This window comes from Cherax quadricarinatus, chromosome 52, assembly GCF_038502225.1.
Source record: "Cherax quadricarinatus isolate ZL_2023a chromosome 52, ASM3850222v1, whole genome shotgun sequence".
Classification (NCBI taxonomy): Eukaryota; Metazoa; Arthropoda; class Malacostraca; order Decapoda; family Parastacidae; genus Cherax; species Cherax quadricarinatus.
In genome coordinates, this window is record NC_091343.1 from 7,475,759 (window position 1) to 7,497,189 (window position 21,431).

A 21,431-nucleotide genomic window follows, 5' to 3' on the forward strand; every position below is an offset into this window, starting at 1 on the left:
ACCGGGTGTGGCACCAAGGCCTCTTAGCAAAACTTCAAGCACTGGGAACTGCAGGCTCTACGCTATGTCTCCTCAGTGATTACCTTCATGGTAGATCTCTAAGGGTAGTTCTCAATGGAACGGAATCAGCAAGACATCCTATTGGGGCAAATGTTCCACAAGGAAGCGTGCTGGGACCATTGTTATGGAATGTCTACTTCAACGACCTTCTTCATCTCATCCCAGAATCACATGCATATGCAGCCGACTGTACACTGACATGCACTTTTCCAAGAGAAGAAATGCCAGCTGCTCTAAGCTACATCAATCACCAGCTAAGAGCTATATCAGCTTGGGGAAATAGATGGCAAGTAACATTTGCACCTGAGAAAATGCAAATGATGAAGGGCTCTAGGCACCATCATGGTAATGCTGGTGCAGTAGTAAGGATGAATGGGAGGGTGTTGGCACCTGGAGAAGAAGTTGATATCCTTGGGGTGACACTTGTCTCCAAACACCATGAAGAACCATGTTGTAAATCTTGCAAACAAGGCAGCCCGGAAGCTTACAGCACTTTGCCATATCTCGCATCTGCTTGACAGTAGGAGTTGCAAGACTCTGTACGAGGCACAAATACGCTCACACCTTGAGTATGGTCCACTTTCTTGGTTCGCCTGCCCCCCCCCCCTCTCATCTGCGACTGCTTGACAGAGTAGAGAACAGAGTAATACGTCTCATCTCTCGCCTGGACCCATCCTGGATAGATCTGTCATTTCAGCAGAGCCTTCAACACAGGAGAGATGTGGGTGGCCTTACTGTTATGTACAAGGCCAATATTGTCAAAGTACCACACTTAGATCCACTTCGAGGACAGTATGAAACAAGGTTTTATGCCACAAGACGGGCAGAAAGCAGCAACTTCACTCTGGCTGTACCCTTCTCCAGAACATCACTCCATCTGAGATCATATATACCCAGGATGACTCGAGTATGGAACACATTTGTACAGCATAATGATGTCAACGAGATAAAGACAGTTGATCAAATGAAATGCTGGCCAACAGATGGCTCCAACTTCATCCTGTTCCCTACTTGTATGTCTCATAACAATAAAAATGCTTTCAAATGAGCTGATGTAGGTAACAGCTATTAGCTTGCCAATAAACTTAGGAATTCTTAATCTGTAAATAGCTTGTCAATAAAGCTAGGGATCCTTAATCTTGTCAAACCCTGAGTGTTTAGAGAGTTTTGAACAGAATGAGAAAATAATTGTTGTGGGGAACCTAAATGCTCAAGTACACGAAACTGTTGTAGAGGGCAAAGTAGTTAAGTTTGGAGTGCCAGGAGTAAATGATAATGGGGGGGCCCTCAGTAATAGGTAATACATACTTTAAGATAAAGATTATAAACAAGTAAATGAGATACGATTTAGGTTAAAAATGACAGTAGTTTTGTCAGACTATGTCTCCCCATCAGCTAAAAGGCTGATGGGGAGATTTTGAGATGTGAATATGTTTAGAGGGGTGACAGATTTATCAAATTATTATTTGTTGGCAGTTACAGTAGGAGTAAGAGGTAGATAGGGTATAAGGAGAATGTCATCCATGGGTAAGAGAGAAGTGAAAGTTATTAACCCTTTAACCCTATCAGGGTTTCAGACGTACTAGTACGGCTTATGCACCAGGGTTTTGACGTACTAGTACGCCTAAATTCTAGCGCCCTCAAATCTATTGAGAGAAAGCTGGTAGGCCTACATATGAAAGAATGGGTCTATGTGGTCAGTGTGCGCAGTATAAAAAAAATCCTGCAGCACACAGTGCGTAATGAGGAAAAAAAAAACTTTGACCGTGTTTTTGGATTAAAACAGCGACTTTGCACTGTATTTTCATATGGTATTTATTGTTGTCCTAGGTAGTAGGTTGGTAAACAGCAACCGCCCAGGGAGGTACTACCGTCCTGCCAAGTGAGTGTACAACGAAAACCTGTAATTGTCTTACATGATGGTAGGATTGCTGGTGTCTTTTGTCTGTCTCATAAACATGCAAGATTTCAGGTATGTCTTGCTACTTCTACTTGCACTTAGGTCACACTACACATACATGTACAAGCATATATATACACACCCCTCTGGGTATTCTTGTATTTTCTTTCTAGTTCTTGTTGTTTATTTCCTCTTATCTCCATGGGGAAGTGGAACAGAATTCTTCCTCCGTAAGCCATGCGTGTTGTAAGAGGCGACTAAAATGCCGGGAGCAAGGAACTAGTAACCCCTTCTCCCATATAAATTACTAAATTTAAAAGAGAAACTTTCGTTTTTCTTTTTGGGCCACCCTGCCTTGGTGGTATGTGGCCGGTGTGTTGAAAGAAAGAAAGGAGATTTATTGTTGTATTCTAGTTTTCCTGGTCTCATTTTATAGAATGGAAGATATATTACAGAAATTGAGATGATTTTGACTGGTTTTACAATGAAAAGTACCTTGAAACTGAGCTCGAAGTAGCAGAAATGTTCGATTTTTACCAAAGTTCAAAAGTAAACAAATCATGCTAAGCGTCCAATACACATCAACTGGTGAGTCTAATATTCTTTCACAAGTGCGCCAATATTATTTATACCATTTCTACACTAATGTAGTACTCTGCATAACAGTAAATCTTCTATTTTTTGTGAGAATAAAAATTCAAAGTGGAAAGCAAAAGAATGTAAGAGGGGCATTGGGACGTGACTAGTGAACAGAGGAAATGTTATTTTAGTGCCAGGAATGTCTTTCTTGTTTATTCTGGACCCTATTTGGAAATTGGCATCTTTTGAAATTTGTGTGAAATTGGCAAAATTGCTAAATTCTGACCACTGTATTGGATAGTTGAGATTGGTAAATGGGTGGTTTCTTGTACTCATTCGATAGAAAAAATGGAGTTCTAGCGAAATAGCTATGATTTTTGTCGACTAGTACATTGGAATTGGCCGAAAATAGGGCTCAAAGTGGGCAAAATCGCCAATGAGTAAACATCATCGAGACCGCTAACTTCGCGAGAGCATAATTCCGCAAGTTTTCCATCAAATTTCATACTTTTGGTGTCATTATGATCGGGAAAAGATTCTCTATCTTTTCATAAGAAAAAATAATTTTTTTTTAAATTTGGGCGACCCTGAGAACAAGTCTCGGAGAGGGCCTGGCGACCCTGAAAGGGTTAAACTGTCCAAACGTAGATATACGTTGACATGCGGCAGGCTCCAAACATAGATCTTCATTTTTTTTTTACATGCTTTCAAATGGGGAAAATAAAGGCCGGAGTGCTATGCACATGAACGTAGATCTACATTTGGGCAGTTTAAGGGTTAACTGTCCAAATATAGATCTACGTTGTTACCGCTAGTACTCTAAATGTAGATCAATGTTTTATTTTTCCTGCCTCCAAATTTGGCACGATTGGCCTGAGATGCCTCGTCCGTATAGAATGGGTCTTAACACTCAGTGTGTGTAGTATTAAAAAAATCTGGGAACCACCAGTTCAATCAAGTGCCAGCTAGAGCAAACAGCATGGCAAACACCAGGGATTCAATGATGCCATGTTGTATTAACACTCCCCTTTCAAGAGGAAAGTAATGCTGACCCTGAGTTAAGTGGCTTTGAGATGGATGCAGCCACAAGTGGTTGAGGAGATATCAAGAACCTTCATAATAACCCATGTGCAACATTTGTGCAACATCCTTTCAAATTTGATACCAATGGTAGTGTCATCCTGCCAGAATGTCCTATAACCTATGCCCTAAGTAAAGAGAAACAATTCTGTATTCTTGTGTAATACATGTTCAGCAGGCTGGGTGGCTGGACTTTGGCTGTCTCTATCTCTGTCACTGTCTATTTGTCACTATCTCTGTCTCACAGATACACATAAATACAATTATAGTGTAAATTACCTAGGATAACCCCAAAAAATTCAGACAGTGCTACACTGTGCTTGTAGATATAAGGCATAAGCATGACTGGCAAGTAATACGCACTTTCACTTGTTCAGGAATCAGATGTGACTACTCTGCATCGTGTGTAATACCTCTTGGTTCATGAGTGGCTCTCTCTCTGAGGCAGAAAGAGAAACAAGCAGAGAGACAGAAGACACGCACACAGGAAGACAGATAAACAGAGACAGAGCTAGACAGACAGACATGTTTATATGTAACAGTGAAAACAAATAAAGCCAAGGCAGTGCACAATCATCAAGTGTCAATCCATTGCTGCACTGTCAGCAGTGGAGTGATGCTCGTCTTACACCATACTTCAAGGAGTTTCATATATACTTCAGCATGCCTAAAACATTGCGGAAACCTATAAATACTTTGTATATATTTCTAGACAATAGTATGTGACCAAAGCAGGTAAAAATATTCACCTGTCAGTGTGCTTGTGACTATTTGAGTACTATTTCAATACCTAATATTAGTATCAGAACAAAGACTGGCTATGAAATCACAAGAACTACTACAAATTGTAATTATCACAAGATAAAAATTATAGAAATTACAAAAAAATAGAAAAAAGGTATATCAGCAACATTTCTGCAAGCGGCAGGACTCTATGCTGCCGTCAGGTAAGCATCCAGCGCCAACTTTATGGCCTTATATCTCGGTAAGTACTGACCCTAATTCTTTTTGTTGGTTTTTATTACACACAGAAAGTTGCCCTCTTTAATTAAAAAAAAAAAAAAAAAAAAAAAAAAAAAAAAAAAAGGATTTTTTTTTTCAAAATATTCAGAGCGCTGGATAGTTAAGGGGTTAAATTGAGGGAAGAGATAGGGTAAAATATATGCAACTATTGGAAGAAAGATAGGTAAGAGTACAGATAATGAGAAGGGAGTCGAAGTAATATGGAACAGATTTAAGAATGAGGTGTAAGTGTGCAGCAGAAGTTTGTGGATACAGGAAGGTGAGTTGGGAAGGAAAGAAGAGCAACTGCTGGAATCACGAGGTAAAGAGGGTGGTAAGGGAGAAAAAGTTAATACGTACATAAGAAGCTTTTTGCAATGTAGAAATGATATACAGCCTCTCCTCACTTAATGACGAAGTTCTGTTCCTAAGATCACGTCGGTAAACAAATTCGTTGCTAAGTAAGGAGCATACTATAATGGTAGTGGGTTTGTGTCAACCATCTTTCATGTTGTTTTACTGTCACCTTACCACCATTTATAACATTTCTGGTATATTTTTAAATGTTTATACAGTAGTGTACTGTACATTGTAATAAGCAGAATAGAGGAAATCAGCTCTAATACACATTATTTAGGTATGCAAACTGGTCAGAAAGTTCATTGTAAGTCTGAGTCATCGGCAAATAAGTATGTCACTTAGTGAGGAGAGGCTGTACAGAGGAAAAAGTAATTTGAAAATAAAAGAAGTTAAAAAAGTGGTGAGAGTATGCAAAAGGAAAGCCAATAAGAGAGTGGGTGAGGTTTTTTTTAACAAATTTTGCTGAAAAAAAAAGTTTTGGTGTGAGATCAATAAGGTATGGAAGCCTTGGGATCAAACAGATTTAATAGTAGTTAAGAATGAAAGGGGAGGAAGTTATTACATGGGGAGGTGGAGGTACTGGGTAGATGGAGAAAATATTTTGTGTTGATAAATGTTGATAAAAAAAAAAAGGGAGGCAATGATTTCGTGCATCGGACAAGGAGGTGTAATATCTTGCAGTAGTGAAGAAAAGTCAGATGTGACTGTGGAGGAAGCAGTATGTAAAGCAATAAGGACAATGAAATGGGGTAAAGCAGCTGGGATAAATGGAATCAAGACAGAAATACAAACAGCAGGTGTAGATATAGTTTTGGAGTGGTTGGTACATTTGTTCAATATGTGCATTATGATGTAGGGAAGTGAGGTGCCTAGGGATTAGCAGAGAATGCATAGATCCTTTGTAAAAGGGGGAAAAAAGGGATAAGAGTGTAAGAGTATTTTTTTTTTTAATATACCAGCCCTCTCCCACCGAGGCAGGGTGACCGGAAAACAAAATCAAAATCAAAACTTTATTTCTTTGCTAAGTTACAATGTGTGTTTATATTTCATAATTTGATTGGTTTCTTCCTCCGTAAGCTATGCTTGTTATAAGAGGCGACTAAAATGCCAGGAGCAAGGGGCTAGTAACCCCTTCTCCTGTATAAATTACTGAATTTAAAAAGAGAAACTTTTGTTTTTCTTTTTGGGCCACCCTGCCTTGGTGGGATACTGCCGGTTTGTTGAAAAAAAAAATTGATTGGTACAAAGAAAGCCAGTATCATGCTAGTATCGGGCAGACTTAACCTAATACTTAAAGACTACTCAAGTCTAGACAGGTGCAGATTGGTAGATTACAAATATTCAATATTTTACTCTAATATCTGTTGTTCTGGAGTGGAGGCCAATGACTGCCTCTGCTCCACAAGTGTTTTCAGTTTGTGTAAGATTTCTGTCATTTCTTGCCAGTTTTTTGTCTTCCTGGCACTAAAAACCTTCTCGGGAGAGGTTATGACTCCCCTTTTCTGTTTCCCATAGTCTGGCTGGTCTGTGTCTACTTGTTCCCTTTAGATGATGTGCCTGGCAGTATATGTTGTAGCACTGAGAGTAACAAAAAATTTAGGAAATAAAGGATTGAATATTAGATTGGAGGGTGAGAGTATGGAGGAAGTAATAAATATTCTTAAATATTTGGGTCCTAGGTAGTAGGTTGGTAGACAGCAACCACTCAGGGAGCTACTACTATTGGGTCGTGCGGACGTGCTGCGCAGTAGCTCCTGATTGAGTTGGCTTTTGCGCAGTGTTGACGTGTAGCAAGATGCCCTCCATCGAGCAACTTTACCAACAGCTTAAGGAAGAATTGAACTTGGCGAATATGGAAATTCGGCGACTGACCGAGGAAAACAAAAAGATTCGTAGTAGTCCTCCTGTTTTGAGTCCTCAGGTCAAGAAGGGAAACTGGTCAGTGGCTGGACAGCAGGGAAAGAAGTTGACGATCAAGAAGACGAATGGAAAGGTAGAAACGATGAAGAAGAAAGAGACTGCCGTGGAAACTGTTGTGGAAACATCTAATACATTCTCAGTGCTACCCGACGAATGTGAGTCGACTACTGGGAACGTCACGACGAACGACACCAAGGAAGGTACGAATATTGTTGTTGTTGGGGATAGCCAAGTTAGGTATATGGATAGGGCGTTCTGCTTGAAGGACAGGAGTAGGAGACAGAGAGTTTGCTTTCCTGGGGCTGGGATGGAGGATATTGTTAGCCGTCTGGATGACATCATGAGAGGTAATGGGAGCAATCCTATTATCTGTCTCAGTGCTGGAGGCAACGATGTTGGCAGACGTAGGAGTGAAGACCTGATTAGCAGGTATAGGTCAGCAATAGAAATAATTAGGAGTAAGGGTGGGAACCCTCTCATATGTGGTATTTTGCCAAGGAGGGGAGTTGGAAATGAATGGTTGTCCAGGGCAATTGGTGTCAATTGCTGGCTGGACAAATACTGTAAGGAAAATGCGGTAACATTCATTGACAACTGGGACCTCTTCTATGGCAGAAATGACATGTATGCCAGGGATGGGGTTCACTTATCTAGGTGTGGGGTGGGAGCACTGGCAACTGCAGTGGAGGGAGCAGTTAGGACTTTAAACTAGGAATAGTTAGTGGTATGGGTTTTGGCAGGAAAACAGTGAAGTCCCAGTGTAGTAATATTACGAGTTCTAGGGGAACTAGTAATAATAAGAATGAGGTAGATATTGAAAAGCCAGGGACCTTGGGTGATAAGGACAGTAATAGGTTTAGTAGAAAAATAGAAATGAGCAGGAAGGGTAAAGAGAAAGGAGAGTCTTTCAATGTTTATTATGCTAATTGCCATAGTGCTAGGAATAAGATGGATGAGTTGAGATTAGTTGCTAGTGCAGGTAACATTGATGTATTTGCCTTAACTGAGACGAGGTTTAATTCAAAAAGTCGGGACATGCCTGTGGAATGTCATATTCAGGGTTTTAAATTGTTCCAAGAAGACAGAAGTATTGGGAAGGGGGGTGGGGTGGCATTGTATGTCCGAGATCGCTTGAACTGTTGCATAAAAACGGGTATTAAGTCTGAAGTAACACATACAGAGTCTGTTTGGATAGAATTTTCAGAGGGGCATGAAAAACTGATTTTAGGAGTGATATACCGTCTCCCAAACTTAGATAGGGACCAAGGGAAACTACTATGGGAGGAAATTGTTAAGGCCACAAGGCACGATAATGTAGTAATTCTAGGAGACTTTAACTTTAGTCATGTTGATTGGAATTTCTTGACTGGGAATTTAGAATCATACGACTTCTTAGAAATATTTCAGGATTGTTTTTTGAAGCAGTTTGTTACAGAACCTACAAGGGGAAATAACCTGCTTGACTTAGTTATGGCAAACAATGAATCCCTTGTTAATAATTTAGAAATTTCAGAGGAACTGGGTGCTAGCGACCACAAATCAATTACATTTAGCATTGAATGGAAGTACGATAGTAGCGATAACTCAGTAACAGTCCCATATTTTCGCTTAGCAGATTACGATGGGCTTAGAGAACACTTATCATCTGTTGACTGGGGTAACGAAGAGAGCTATCAATATGACAGTTTTCTGAACACTATACATGCTGCTCAAAGAGCGTTTATCCCATATAAAGAAATTAGATCAAATAGAAATGACCCAAAATGGATGAATAATAGGCTCAAATATCTACTAGGGCATAAGAAAGGAATTTATAGGCGTATCAAAAGAGGTGAGGGTCATCTTATGAATCAGTATATTGACATTAAGAGGGACATTAAAAAGGGGATAAGAAAAGCTAAAAGGGACTATGAAATTAAAGTTGCTAGGGATTCTAAAACTAACCCAAAAAGTTTTTTCCAGGTCTATAGAACAAAAGTTAGAGATAAGATAGGTCCCCTTAAAAATAACTATGGGCACCTTACTGACAAAGAGAATGAAATGTGCTTGATTTTAAATAATTATTTTCTCTCAGTTTTTACACAGGAAGACACTAACAATATTCCAGTAATTAATTTTTACAGTGGGCTAGAAGAAGATAAATTATGTAACATCACAGTCACTAGTGAGATGGTTGTGAAGCAGATAGACAGACTGAAGCAAAATAAGTCGCCAGGTCCTGATGAGGTTTTTTCAAGGGTTCTTAACCCTTTGAGGGTCGACAGGCCCTCTCCGAAACTCGTTCTCAGGGTCGGCCAAATTTCAAAAAAAAAAAAATTATTTTTTCTTATGAAAAAATAGTTTTTTTTTTCTAAATATTATAGGATAAACAAAAAAAATTTACCATCAATACTTACGGAGATATGGATGCATGAAGTTTGCAGAAAATGAGCCGCGTATGGCAACAGCGGCGACTGCCGCTCACCCGGTAAACTTTAGTTTACTTGTATTTGAAGGTTTGTTGTTTTTTTCACTATTTTATTTTTTCACATAACTTATGTGGCCTATGAGACCAAAGTAAGGTCCAATGTACATATATACACTCGTTGTATACAACACAATAAGCACACAAACATAATTATCATTATATTGTTTACAAAACTTGTTTACAAAAACAAACAATACAAAACATTGTTTATTATTATTGTTCTATAATATATATACCAATATACAGTCACTGAACATATTCCTATTAGTTCTGCAGCTTGTGGAACTCTGAAACATGGTGTCATACACAATGGTGTTTTATCTTTCTCCCTCATTCTATCTCTTTCAATCTGTCTCTCTCTTTCTATCTGTCTGTCTATCTCTGTCTCACAGGTACACATAAATACAAGTATACATAGTATAAATTACCTAGGATAACCCAAGAAATCCAGACAAAGTGCTATACTCTGCTTGAAGATGTGAGTAAAAGTGATGACACAGTCTTGTGGCTCTCTGAGACAGAGAGCTAGACGGATAGACAGATAGACAGGGAGCTTGACAGACAGACAAATAGACAGACAGAAATGTTAGTGTACCAGTACCAGTGTACTAGTGTTCCACCCTCCTCCTCCTCTTCTTCCTCTTCCTCCTCTTCCCCCTACTCTTCCTCCTCTTCCCCCTACTCTTCCTCATACTCTTCCTCTTCCTCCTACTCTTCCTCTTCTTCCTCCTCCTCTTCCTCCTCCTCTTCTTCCTCTTCCTCCTACTCTTCCTCCTCCTCCTCTTCTTCCTCTTCCTCCTACTCTTCCTCCTCCTCCTCCTCCTCTTCTTCCTCCTACTCTTCCTCCTCCTCCTCCTCCTCCTCTTCTTCCTCCTCCTCCTCCTCCTCATCCTCCTCCTCTTGCCTCCCCCTCCTCTTGCCTCCTCCTCCTCTTGCCTCCTCCTCCTCTGCTTCCTCCTCCTCTGCCTCCTCCTCCTCCTCCATTCTTGGAACAAGTTTGAAGAGCTTGTAGTTCATAATCACTATCACTATCATCACCAATGCTCACATCTGAGTCTGGGATTTTGGAAAATAGGAGTTTCCTCTTTGATTCTGGTACAACTGAACGTGAACAAGATGGCCCAGCACCAGAGGTGGAAGGCTGTGGGTTGTCTGGGTTTTCCTCACTATTACCCATATTATGGTCATTAGTTTCGGTCAAAACCTCACCAGAACCTTGAAACTCATCTTCACTGTCACTTCCATCTGTATTAGAACTGTCACTGGGGAACAAAAGTGTCCCAATTCGCCGAGGAGTGAGGAACTTCTTACCACAGGGCACGGTGGAAATTGTGTACTATGATGGCATTCCCACAATGCACCACTGGGTCCCTGATTTTTTTCCTACTGCGCACACCCACCACACAGACCCATTCTCTCACATCTAGGCTTATCAGCCTTTTCCTGTGAGATTTGAGGCCGCTAGAATTTATGCGTACTAGTACGACAAAAACCCCTACGCGTAAGACGTACTAGTACGACCAAAACCCTCAAAGGGTTAAGGAATGCAAAATGGAACTCTGTGAACCATTAACTAATATTTTTAATTTATCTCTTCAAACAGGTGTAGTGTCTGATATGTGGAAGATGGCTAATGTAATTCCTATTTTTAAAACAGGGGACAAGTCGTTACCGTCAAATTACCGCCCAATAAGCCTGACCTCAATTGTAGGCAAATTACTAGAGTCAATTATAGCTGAGATTATAAGAAGCCACCTCGATAAGCATAGCTTGATTAATGATACTCAGCATGGATTCACAAGAGGCCGGTCTTGTCTAACTAATTTATTAACTTTCTTCAGTAAAGCTTTTGAGGCTGTTGACCACAATAAAGAATTTGATATTATTTACTTAGATTTTAGTAAGGCTTTTGATAGAGTTCCGCACCATAGACTGTTAAAGAAAGTGGCAGCTCATGGCATTGGGGGAAAAGTGCTCTCGTGGATCGAGTCATGGCTCACTGACAGGAAGCAGAGAGTGTCCATAAATGGGGTTAAATCCGAGTGGGGATCTGTAACAAGTGGCGTTCCACAGGGATCAGTCTTGGGCCCGTTGTTGTTTATAATATATATCAATGATCTTGATGAGGGAATTACTAGTGATATGAGCAAATTCGCCGATGACACAAAGATAGGTAGGATAATTGATTCAAACGTAGATGTTATGGAACTTCAGGAGGATTTAAACAAACTCTATACTTGGTCAGAAAAGTGGCAGATGCAGTTCAATGTAGATAAATGCAAGGTTCTGAAGCTTGGGAGTGCCCATAACCCTAGTACTTATAAGTTAAATGATGTAGAACTTAGCCATACAGATTGCGAAAAGGACTTGGGGGTTATGGTGAGCAGCAACCTTAAACCAAGACAGCAATGAGTGTAAAACAAAAGCCTGTAATTGTTTTACATGATGGTAGGATTGGTGGTGTCCTTTTTTCTGTCTCATGAAAATGCAAGATTTCAGGTATATCTTGCTACTTCTACTTACACTTAGGTCACACTACACATACATGTACAAGCATATATATATACACAGGCCTCTGGGTTTTCTTCTATTTTCTTTCTAGTTCCTATTCTTGTTTATTTCCTCTTATCTCCATGCGGAAGTGGAACAGAATTCTTCCTCCGTAAGCCATGCGTGTTGTAAGAGGCGACTAAAATGCCGAGAGCAAGGGGCTAGTAATCCCTTCTCCTGTACAGATTACTAAAATTAAAAAGAGAAACTTTCGTTTTTCTTTTTGGGCCACCCTGTCTTGGTGGGATACGGCCAGTGTGTTGAAAGAAGAAAAGGATTGCTGGTGTCTTTTTCTGTCATGCATGTACAAGCATATATACACACACATCCCTCTGGGTTTTCTTCTATTTTCTTACTAGCTCTTGCTCTTATTTGTTTCCTCTTATCTCCATGGGAAAGTGGAACAGAATTCTTCCTCTGTAAGCCGTGTGTGTCATATGAGGCGATTAAAATGCCGGGAGCAAGGGGCTAGTAATCCCTTCTCCCGTATACATTACTAAAGTTAAAAAGAGAAACTTTTTTATTTTTGGGCCATCCTGCTTTGGTGGGATATGACTAGTTTGTTCAAAGAAGAAATATCTGGGTCTATGAAAGATGATGTGAACTACAGAATTGATAAGGAGAAAAAGATTGGTGGTACATTGAGGCATCTGTGGAGACAAACAGCCTTATTCATGGAGGAAAAAAAAGTAATGTACCATAGTATAATGGTACCAGCATGGCTGTATGGTTGTAAAGCATTTCCACAACTGGAGGCAGTGGAGATGTCATGTTTGAGGGCAATGTGAGGTATGTGAATATAATGAATTTGCAGCTTGGAGATTTGATGGTGTGGTGTTACCAAAGTACAGTGGACCCTCGACTAACGCTATTAATCCGTTCCTGAGAGCTCATCGTTAGTCAGAATAATCGTTAGTCAAGTTAATTTTCCCCATAAGAAATAATGGAAATCAAATTAATCCGTGCAAGACACCCAAAAGTATTGAAAAAAAACAAATTAACACATGAAATATTAATTTTAATACACACAAACTGAAGAAGACATGCACAGTTACATGACACTTACCTTTATTGAAGATCTGGTGATGATTGATGGGATGGGAAGAGGGGAGTGTGTTGATGGTCTTAGTGTTTAGAAGGGGAATCCCCTTCCATTAGGACTTGAGGTGGCAAGTCCTTTTTCGGGGTTACTTCCCTTCTTCTCTTAATGCCACTAGGACCAGCTTGAGAGTCACTGGACCTCTGTCGCACAACATATCTGCCCATAGAGGCCTGTACCTCCTGTTCCTTTATGACATTCCTAAAGTGTTTCACAACATTGTCAGTGTCACCATTAAACACTTGTTCAGGTTTCAGTCCTTCACTGTCTATGTACTCCTTGAATTCCTGCACATATTTTTCAGCTGCTTTTTGGTCCAAACTGGCAGCCTCACCATGCCTTATCACACTATGTATGCCACTACGATTCTTAAATCTCTCAAACCAACCATTGCTGGCCTTAAATTCACTCACATCACCACTAGTTGCTGGCATTTTTCTAATTAAATCGCCATGCAACTTCCTAGCCTTTTCACATATGATCGCTTGAGAGATGCTATCTCCTGCTATCTGTTTTTCATTTATCCATACCAATAACAGTCTCTCAACATCTTCTATCACTTGCAATCTCAGTTCCAAGAACATAGTTGCACCTTTGGCAAGAACAGCTTCCTTGATTGCCGTTTTCTTGGCCACAATAGTAGCGATGGTTGATTGGGGTTTTGTGTACAGCCTGGCCAGCTCGGAGACATGCACTCCACTTTCATACTTAGCAATGATCTCTTTCTTCATATCCATAGTAATTCTCACCCTTTTTGCTGTAGGGTTGGCACTAGAAGCTTTCTTGGGGCCCATGGTGACTTATTTTGCAAGTGCAATCACTAAAAAGGCTGTGATAATATGAAATGTTCCGATTGTATGCTTGGAAGCGACCGCGGTGGCTGGCTGGCTTGTAAACACTGGCCAGAAGTGGATGCGTCTCAGATGGAACGAATAGTGTTGGTCGAGTTTTTTAGCGCTAATCGAGGCAAAATTTTTGCGATAAAATGTATCGCTAGTCAGATTTATCGTTAATCGATGCCATCGCTGGTCGAGGGTCCACTGTATTATTCAAAGGGCAGATGAGGGATTGTTGAGGTGGTTTGGACATATAGAAAGGATGGAGGAAAAGGATGGAGGGTATATAAATTTGGGGAAGAGGGAAGAAGGTGAAGAAGGTTGTCCCAGGAAGGGATTGATGGAGGGTGAAAGGTTTTGAATGCTAAGGGGTTAGGATATCCAATGGGTCTGTGTGACCATATTAGATAGAAGTGGAGACAAGTGGTTTTTCATGATTTGATGGGTTGTTGGAGTGTGAGCAAGATAACATTTATAAATGGATTCAGAGAAACTAGAATAATTATCTACAGCATAAAGGCTTTTCTCTCTCAAATTCACATAGAAAAAAAATACCTAACATATTACTTAAGTTTTCATAACCTAAAGCCTCATTGTTCCATATATGATTCCAAGTTCAAATATTTTATAGCACACTGCCTATCAATGCTTTCCAGGTATATAACTTTATATGACAAACACAATCTATTACTGTACTTTTCAATGCAAGATATTCCATTAAAAATACAAAAATGCTCATTTACCATCTCGATCTACAGAGGTTAGAACGACATAGCTGAGACCCCACTTGGCAATGGCAGTGGCAGTATTAACAGGTTCTTGAGGGTCCAAAGGTGGAGGGTGGCGAGCAGTTTTTACCGAGCAGAAGCGACAACCTCTGGTGCATGTGTCTTCCATCAGCTATCACATACAAGACAAAATAATAATCATCAGTCATAATAAAGTACTATGTTGTCAGACCACATTAGTCTGATGGATTGTTTCTCCTGATTAGTGTACATCTATAATATGCATAAACATATAAATTATTTGTAAAACCTTACACTGAGCATGGGGTAAGACAGGAAAGATAACAGAAATGTTAACCCTTTGAGGGTCCGTCCCGTAGTTCTATGGCTTTGAAGCCTGGGTCCAAGCCGTAGTTTTACGCCATGAGCTCAGCTCGCTCAGATAAGCTGTGAGCGGTAAATTTGGGCCTAGATATGAGAGAATGGATTTACATATGAGGTAAGTTTGCACCATATAAAACAAACCCTCCAGCACGCAGTGCATAAGAAAAAATGAGACTATGTCTTGGGATTAAGACAGCGACTTTGCGGTGTATTTTCGTGTGTTTTTTACAGTTGTATTCACAGTTTCTTGGTATCATTTGATAGAATGAGTGTCCCATAGATCGACCACTAGTGCACTCAGCTCACACACTGAGGTCCAGAGACTGAATCCCCAGTATGGCTGGAAAACATTAGGATGTGTTTCCTTAAGACACTTGCTGTCCATGTTCACCCATTAGTATAAAATGGGTTCCTGGGTGTTAGTCGACTGGTGTGGGTTGCATCCTGGGACAAAACTGACCTAAATTGCCCGTAATGCTCTGTATAACAAGTGGCTTTCTATATAGTAGTATGTCACCCATGTCAGCTATGCCTGTATACCTTGTACATGTACTTGTAGAAATAAAGATATTATTATTATTAACCCTTAAACTATCCAAACGTATTTTGTAGGTTATGTATATCAATAGTAAATATTTAATTATGGGAATATAAGACTGAGAAAAATTGCAAAGGTTAGTGGATGAGTTTGGGAATGTGTGTAAAGGTATAAAGTTGAAAGTGAACATAGAAAAGAGTAAGGTGATGAGGGTATCAAATGATTTAGATAATGAAAAATTGGATATCAAATTGGGGAGGAGGAGTATGGAAGAAGTGAATGTTTTCAGATACTTGGGAGTTGACGTGTCGGCGGATGGATTTATGAAGGATGAGGTTTATCATAGAATTGATGAGGGAAAAAAGGTGAGTGGTGCGTTGAGGTATATGTGGAGTCAAAAAACGTTATCTATGGAGGCAAAGAAGGGAATGTATGAAAGTATAGTAGTACCAATACTCTTATATGGGTGTGAAGCTTGGGTGGTAAATGCAGCAGCGAGGAGACGGTTGGAGGCAGTGGAGATGTCCTGTTTAAGGGCAATGTGTGGTGTAAATATTATGCAGAAAATTCGGAGTGTGGAAATTAGGAAAAGGTGTGGAGTTAATAAAAGTATTAGTCAGAGGGCAGAAGAGGGGTTGTTGAGGTGGTTTGGTCATTTAGAGAGAATGGATCAAAGTAGAATGACAAGGAAAGCATATAAATCTATAGGGGAAGGAAGGCGGGGTAGGGGTCGTCCTCGAAAGGGTTGGAGAGAGGGGGTATAGGAGGTTTTGTGGGCAAGGGGCTTGGATTTCCAGCAAGTGTGCATGAGCATGTTAGATAGGAGTGAATGGAGACGAATGGTACTTGGGACCTGACGATCTGTTGGAGTGTGAGCAGGGTAATATTTAGTGAAGGGATTCAGGGAAACCGGTTATTTTCATATAGTCGGACTTGAGTCCTGGAAATGGGAAGTACAATGCCTGCACTTTAAAGGAGGGGTTTGGGATATTGGCAGTTTGGAGGGATATGTTGTGTATCTTTATATGTGTATGCTTCTAGACTGTTGTATTCTGAGCACCTCTGCAAAAACAGTGATAATGTGTGAGTGTGGTGAAAGTGTTGAATGATGATGAAAGTATTTTCTTTTTGGGGATTTTCTTTCTTTTTTGGTCACCCTGCCTCGGTGGGAGACGGCCGACTTGTTGGAGAAAAAAAAACAAAAAAACTGAGCATTGTTGAAAGTAGTTTACAATATGAGAATGCTTCAATTTGGTGTAAGGCAGTTCCGTTCCTAAGACCACGTCGGTAAACAAAGTAACGGAGTTCTGTTCCTAAGACCACATCTGTCAACGAATTCATCGCTAATTGAGGAATCACCCCATACTGATATTTCAAAAATGTCACCACCCAAAGAAGTTCACAGTATAGGGGTTAGCCGGTGTGTTTGTCTGTGTTTACATTCCTGGTGTATCGTAGCAGCTTAAGAAATTATTAAACTCAGTGAACAAGGTATGTCGATGGTAATAATAATAATAATAATAATAATAATAATAATAATAATAATAATAATAAATAATAATAATAATCTCCTTGGAGTGCTTTAAATGTTAGCTACCAAACCTATACGAAATATGTATGACATTTAAAGTGCTCCAGAGCAATTTATTATTATTATTATTACAATATCAGGTCCCTAAGCCAACAGTATGATGACCTCCTGGCACTCCTTGATTCCCTAAAGACAACCTTCTCCTGCATTATTCTCACTGAAACCTGGCTTAAGCAGGACACAACAGATATCTATTCACTACCAGGATACACAGCAATCCACAATTGTAGACCATACCAAGTTGGGGGTGGTATTGCAATCTACTACTCTAATGAACTATCTTGTTATAACACCACTTTCTATAGTGATGAATATGGAGAATATATTTTTACAAATTTTACTGTAAAAAACCTCAAGACTCCTATAACAATCTGTGACATTTACAGGATGCCTCATACAAGCATCCCAAATTTTAGCGATAAATTAAAGACACTAATAACAAACAACCAAATGAACAAGTACCACCTTCTCTTAGCTGGAGACTTCAACATTAACCTTGGCCTAACAGATGACCAGCCAGTAACTGATTTCATCAACAATATGAACAACACACTTCTCATACCAACTATAACTAAACCAACCAGGCTGAGACAAGTGCAACCATTACTGACCATATATGGACCAATATACTAGCCCCCCTTAAATCAGGGATTATCACAGACAGCACTACTGACCACTACCCCACCTTCCTCTTAACAAACATTAGTAAACAACCACTGGAATACAATAAAATTTCTTTTAGACTCCATGACGAGGCATCAGTAAGTAACTTAGCAGCAGAGCTAGAGACGGTTGACTGGCCTATAGTATTCTCCAATGCCAATGGTATTGATGACTGGATAGACATACAGTGGAACCTCAGTTTTCGTATGCCCTGGTTTTTATAGGATTCGATTTTCAACGACTTTTTTCATTGAAATTTTGTCCCAGTTTTCGTACATCCCCTTGGTTTTCATGGAGCTGACTATGGTCTGCAGTACCAAATGCATCCACCTGCCAGCGCCCACACAAAGCATCCTACGCGTTCTGACACAGTCTGGCTTTGTTTCTCGTTGAGTAAGCATTGCCCCGTGTTTTGTGAAGAAATATCACCCTAACAAAGCTGTTGCAGCCGTGTCTGTAACATGTTCAATGACAATGCCTTCTCGTTTTAGGCAAATCTTAAAGAGACGCCAGAAACAGACCTCTCTGGATAGATTTTTTTGTGCGACAGGGGTCCAGTGACTCAAGCTGGTCCTAGTGCCATTAAAAGACAAATAAGGGAAGTAACCCCAGAGAGGGACTTGATACCTAAAGTCCTTATGGAGGGGGGATTCCCATTCCAACCAATAACCTCTCCTCCTCCCTCTCCCCTCCTCCCTGTCTTCCATATGCCAACAAGAGTCTTCAATACAGGTATGTAATAATGATTTAAATGTTAATTTATATGTAAGTGTCATTGTTTTGTGTATGTAAAACTATAGTTAAACTTTACAAAATGTATTTTTTATTATTATTTTTAGGTGTCTGGAATGGATTACAGTAGACCCTCGGGTAATGGCGGTATCGGCTAATGCCAAAATTGGATAGTGGCATGTTTTTGCATCAAAATATTGGCTCGGCTAACGCCCAAGAACTCGGTTAAGGACATTTGTCCCGAATGTGTCCACGTGGCCTGAGCCCATGTACAGCCAGTGTGCCATTGTTTATAAGCCAGAGAGGACAATTCCATGCATACATGCAATATACTTTGTATTATTCCATTGTTTTTAGTTCTTGTAACTGCTAAATAAGCCACCATGGGCCCAAAGAAAGCTTCTACTGCCAGCCCTGTGATAAAGAAGGAAAGAAACACCAAAAAATTCAACAAAAAACTCATAGCAAAGTACCAAAGTGGAGTAGGAAGAGAGAGAGGGGAGAATGTGCCTTCTGCAGTGATTTTACGATATGTATGATACTAAAGCAGCAGGTCTCAAAAAAAGGCTCTATTGCCAGCCAGTGATAAAGTGTAGAATTAACAGTACAGTGGACCCTCGCCTAACGAATGCATCGCATAACGTAAAATCCGCCTAACAAAGCGTTTGAATGTAAAAAATTTGGCCCGCTTAACGATAAAAAACTCGCCCAACATGATTCTTCCCAAACCTGTCCGTCCAGCCTGAGCGCCTCAGCTGCCTTGCCATCATTGTTTACAAGCTAGGGTGGCCGGTTGCATGCATACATTCGAAACATTTTGTATTATTCCATTGTTTATAGTGCTTGTAACTGCTAAATAAGCCACCATGGGCCCAAAGAAAACTTCTAGTGCCAGCCCTGTAGTAAAAAGGGTGAGAAATACTATTGTACCACAGTCAGGTGTTGCTGCACCACAGTCAGCTGTTGCTGCACCAGTCTGCTGCACCACCATCAGCTGTTGCTGTACCATGGTCAGCTGCTGCTGCACCACAGTCAGCTGTTGCTACACCACCATCAGCTGTTGCTGCACCACAGTCAGCTGTTGCTGGACCAGTCAGCTGTTGCTGCACCATGATCAGCTGTTGCTGCACCACAGTCAGCTGCTGCTGCACCATGGTCAACTGCTGCTGCACAATGGTGAACTGCTGCTGCACCACAGTCAGCTGTTGCTGAACCACGGTGAGCTGCTGCTGCACCATGGTCAGCTTCTGCTGCACCACAGTCAGCTGCTGCTGCACCACGCCTGTGAAAGACAGGTTAAATCTCATGTTTTGTTGTAATGCTAGTGAGGATTGCAAAGTGAAGCCTTTACTCATGTATCACTCTGAAAATCCCAGAGTGTTCAAGAAAAAGTGTCTCATCACTCATCAATACTCTTCAATAAAGGTAAGTGTCATTTTAACATTTATGTAGTTATTGTGCATGTCTTATTGTTTTCTTTGTAGGGAAATGTATATTTCATGAAATTTTTTTTTTTTTAATACTTTTGGCTGTCTGGAACGGATTAATTGGATTTCCATTATTTCTTATGGGGAAAATTAACTCGGCTAACGATAATTTCGGCTAACGATGAGCTCTCAGGAACGGATTAATATCGTTAGGCGAGGGTCCACTGTATAGCAAGTAAGTTAAGCGAGTAAGCGATAGAAAAACGACACGAAAATAACTCTCAAATGTTGTTGGACGTGTATCGGGCTAATGAACATAATGCCGCCCTGCTGTCATCCACCACCCTAAACCTCTGCCAGCATCTCCTCCATCAAACTAACTAATTAAATTAACATCTCATCCAAGGTAAATGTAAATATAAAAGTGTAAGTATAAAAGTTGGTTTAGAAAGACACGTAAGCAAACACTATGACATATTTATTAGAAAACGTTTCGGTCCTGGGACCTTGATCACTTCTAACATACAGAGGTAGAAAGGCATTATATATATAGGCGGAGAGTGAGGTGTGACGCACGTGACCTGAGGAATGTCATAAGAACATAAGAATGGAGGAACACTGTAGAAGGCCTACTGGCCCATGCGAGGCAGGTCCTTATCAAAACAACCTCTGCCTATGATGAGGACGGGTAGACGATGAAATCATGTGACTCCTGTGTTGTTGGGTTGGTGGTGCTTAAGTATCATGTATGCCAATGTTTTTGAAATTTTGTAGTTTCCAGTGTTGCGTTCTATAGTGTCGGCGACGGCAATTAGTGAGGCTTCTAGGCACCGTCGGCGTCTGAGGTCTGGTTCGGTGAGAACGAGTTGTGCCTCATTCCAGTTCATCAAATGTCCTGTGGAGTCTCTGTGGAGGACACAGGTGTACCTTACATCGTCTCTGTTAGAGGCATTTCGATGCTCATTCAGGCGGACTGCAAGATCTCTGCCTGTCTTGCCTACATATTTCTTGGGACAGAACCCACAGGGGATAGTGTAGATGCCTGCTGTAGAAGTTAGAGGTGTGGGGCTGCGTTTCGTAGTGAGGTCTTTGATAGATGATGTGTTTATGGTGGAAACGTTGATGTTACTCATAGCAAGTGCCCGGCGAGTATTCGTGGCAACATCACCACATGGGAGTACTATGAACTGCTTAGGGGGCTGTTCCATGGGTGGTTTGTTGAGAATAGCTTGTGCCTTAAGTCTGCATGATTTCATCGTCTACCCGTCCTCATCATAGGCAGAGGTTGTTTTGATAAGGACCTGCCTCACATGGGCCAGTAGGCCTTCTACAGTGTTCCTCCATTCTTATGTTCTTATGACATTCCTCAGGTCACGTGCGTCACACCTCACTCTCCGCCTATATATATAATGCCTTTCTACCTCTGTATGTTAGAAGTGATCAAGGTCCCAGGACCGAAACGTTTTCTAATAAATATGTCATAGTGTTTGCTTACATGTCTTTCTAAACCAACTT

General features: G+C 40.6%; 1 protein-coding gene across 1 annotated transcript in view; it reads right to left on the reverse strand.

Annotated features, from left to right (window-relative positions):
- Positions 1-21,431, reverse strand: part of Las (lipoyl synthase, mitochondrial) — a 133,319-nt gene that overhangs the window by 58,098 nt on the left and 53,790 nt on the right. Inside the window, exon 5 of the mRNA XM_070096033.1 lies at positions 14,597-14,753. Within this exon, the coding sequence (XP_069952134.1) occupies positions 14,597-14,753 (157 nt within the window). The remainder of the gene's footprint in view (positions 1-14,596; positions 14,754-21,431) is intronic.